At 41.5% G+C, this 2995-nt stretch overlaps 1 protein-coding gene across 1 annotated transcript; it reads left to right on the plus strand.

Moving 5' to 3' along the window:
- Positions 1-835: 835 nt before the first annotated feature.
- On the plus strand, positions 836-2362 carry LOC100475366 (olfactory receptor 8B3). Its single transcript, XM_034650084.1, has 2 exons — positions 836-1256; positions 1848-2362. The coding sequence occupies exons 1-2, from the start codon at positions 836-838 to the stop codon at positions 2360-2362; spliced, it is 936 nt and encodes a 311-aa protein (XP_034505975.1).
- Positions 2363-2995: the final 633 nt, after the last annotated feature.

The raw sequence follows: 2995 nt of genomic DNA on the forward strand, positions 1-2995 counted from the left end.
GTCCTCATAGAATCCAAGGGAGCAAAGCCACAGAGACTAAATCTGCCCTTTCGGAACCACAGGGGTAATACTGGTAAGGAATCACCAAGGTGTTCTTGCCTAAGGAGGGTGAGTTTCTAAATTTCATTTATATTCCTGTCTTTCTTTTGTGATGGAAGTCTAGCGATCTGAGATATTCCACTTTCTTTCCAGTTTTGCAGTCTTCAGACTCAGGTGAAATTGGTGGTAGGACCTGTGTAGGGGAGGGTGATGGAGCAGGGAATATTCAGAGACATTATCAGTTTCAAAGATGCAATTAATTTACTGGTCAGTTCCATTGATGGAGCTCTCACTCTGGTACATTTGTTGTTCTTACTGTGTACATGGGGCAGGAACTTATACTCCCCTAGACTCCGGTCCTTTATTTTTGGATTAGAACAGTGTTCTTCATTCCCACCACATGAAGTCCAAACCCCATGAGTGCCAGCACCAGATTGGTGGGGTGCTGTCTCCATTTTATTGGTTAGGGGAGGGGTCATGTGGTCAAAGAAATGAAATGAGAGAGGGCAATTCTCTCCTCGTCCCATCTTCTCCCTTAAACTTTGCTTTTCACAGTAGCACTGGTCTTTATTTTGTAGGCTAGGTTTTGATGCTCTTTGCTTATACAGTTTATAAAGTCTCTAATAAGGGAATGTCTATGTAACTAGATTTATGATAATGGCAAAGTAGGTTGAGGGTACAGTTGGGGTTCTTGAATATTCCCGGTACAAACCCAACTTTTGTGAGCGGAGATATGATGGGAAAAGTTCTCGGTGTAACTTTTTTCTCCTGTGTCCACAGATCCCTTTAGAGAAGAATGGCTCTTGGAAATGCTTCCTTTGTGACTGAATTCATTCTGATGGGGCTCACAGACTTACCATTTCTCCAGCTCCCTCTGTTCTGCCTGTTTCTAGTCATGTATGTTTTCACTGTGTTGGGAAATTTATGCTTGGTAACTCTAATTGGGCTGAACTCACACCTCCACACCCCCATGTACTTTTTCCTCTTCAATTTGTCCTTCATAGATCTCTGTTATTCTTCTGTGTTTACGCCCAAAATGCTGGCTCACTTCACATCAAAGAAGAACATTATCTCCTACAGGGGATGCATGACCCAGCTTTACTTTTTCTGTTTTTTTGGTATTTCTGAAGCTTATGTGCTGACATCAATGGCCTATGATTGCTATGTGGCCATCTGTAACCCACTTTTGTATCATGTTGTCATGTCCCCTAAAGTGTGTTCCAACCTTATGCTTTGTTCATACTTGATGGCAATTCATTCTGATGGGGCTCACAGACTTACCATTTCTCCAGCTCCCTCTGTTCTGCCTGTTTCTAGTCATGTATGTTTTCACTGTGTTGGGAAATTTATGCTTGGTAACTCTAATTGGGCTGAACTCACACCTCCACACCCCCATGTACTTTTTCCTCTTCAATTTGTCCTTCATAGATCTCTGTTATTCTTCTGTGTTTACGCCCAAAATGCTGGCTCACTTCACATCAAAGAAGAACATTATCTCCTACAGGGGATGCATGACCCAGCTTTACTTTTTCTGTTTTTTTGGTATTTCTGAAGCTTATGTGCTGACATCAATGGCCTATGATTGCTATGTGGCCATCTGTAACCCACTTTTGTATCATGTTGTCATGTCCCCTAAAGTGTGTTCCAGCCTTATGCTTTGTTCATACTTGATGGCATTTATGGATGCCATGGCTCACACTGGATGCATGCTGAGACTGTCCTTCTGTGATGCAAACACCATCAACCATTATTNTGCTATGTGGCCATCTGTAACCCACTTTTGTATCATGTTGTCATGTCCCCTAAAGTGTGTTCCAACCTTATGCTTTGTTCATACTTGATGGCATTTTTGGATGCCATGGCTCACACTGGATGCATGCTGAGACTGTCCTTCTGTGATGCAAACACCATCAACCATTATTTGTGTGACATCCTCCCTCTGCTCCAGCTCTCCTGCACCAGTACTTATGTCAATGAACTGGTGGTTTTCTTTCTGGTGTGCATCAGTGTGATTGTGCCCACTGCGACCATCTTTGTCTCTTATGGTTTCATCGTCTCCAGCATCCTGCGCATCAGCTCCACTGAGGGCAGGTCCAAAGCCTTCAGCACCTGCAGTTCCCACATAGTTGCTGTTTCTCTCTTCTTTGGATCAGGTGCATTTATGTATCTTCAGTCATCTTCTGCTGGGTCTATGGATGAGGGGAAAATCTCTTCTGTCTTTTATACCAATGTGGTTCCCATGATGAACCCTTTCATTTACAGCTTGAGAAACAGAGATATTAAACTTGCTGTGAGAAAAACTCTGATTAGCAGCATGAATTGATCAGAAACAGGGTCTATCTGTGTAGGGATTCTGTGTGTTTAAATAAAATACCTTTAGTGGAAATCTTCTTAGCATTTTTCCTTAGTATGGTAAAGGAAGATAGAGTCTCACAATTTATTTTTAGTCTTTATAAAGTAGGTCTTCCTCTTTTCTTCACCAATACCATACTATCTTCTCCACCTTTTAGTTCTGTTTAGTAATAGCATTAAGTAAAAACATGTCTTTTCCCTCCCATTTTCATTATCAACTTGTTTTTTCCTCTGGAACATGAAATGGTCTTTAAAGTATTGAATTAGAAAGGTGATATTGTATAATTGTGGGTGTTCTTATCAGCCACTTGGTATTAGAATATGTATCAAGGGCATTTCGGTGGCTTGATAAGTGTCTGCCTTCAACTCAGGTCATGATCTTGGGGCCTGGGATTGAGTACTGCATTCGGCTCCCAGCTTACCAGGAAGCCTGCTTCTCCCTCTCCGTTGCCCCAACCCCTGCTTTTGCTCTCTTGTCCTCTCTCTCTCTCTCAAATAAACAAATAAAATATAATAAAAGAATATGTATCAGATAATCTGTTTGTAATCTCATTTTTTCATCTCCAATTGAAAAGAATGTCTCCTTTCAATGCTAGAGGTTGTA

This window comes from Ailuropoda melanoleuca, unplaced genomic scaffold (assembly GCF_002007445.2).
Source record: "Ailuropoda melanoleuca isolate Jingjing unplaced genomic scaffold, ASM200744v2 unplaced-scaffold10952, whole genome shotgun sequence".
Lineage (NCBI taxonomy): Eukaryota > Metazoa > Chordata > Mammalia > Carnivora > Ursidae > Ailuropoda > Ailuropoda melanoleuca.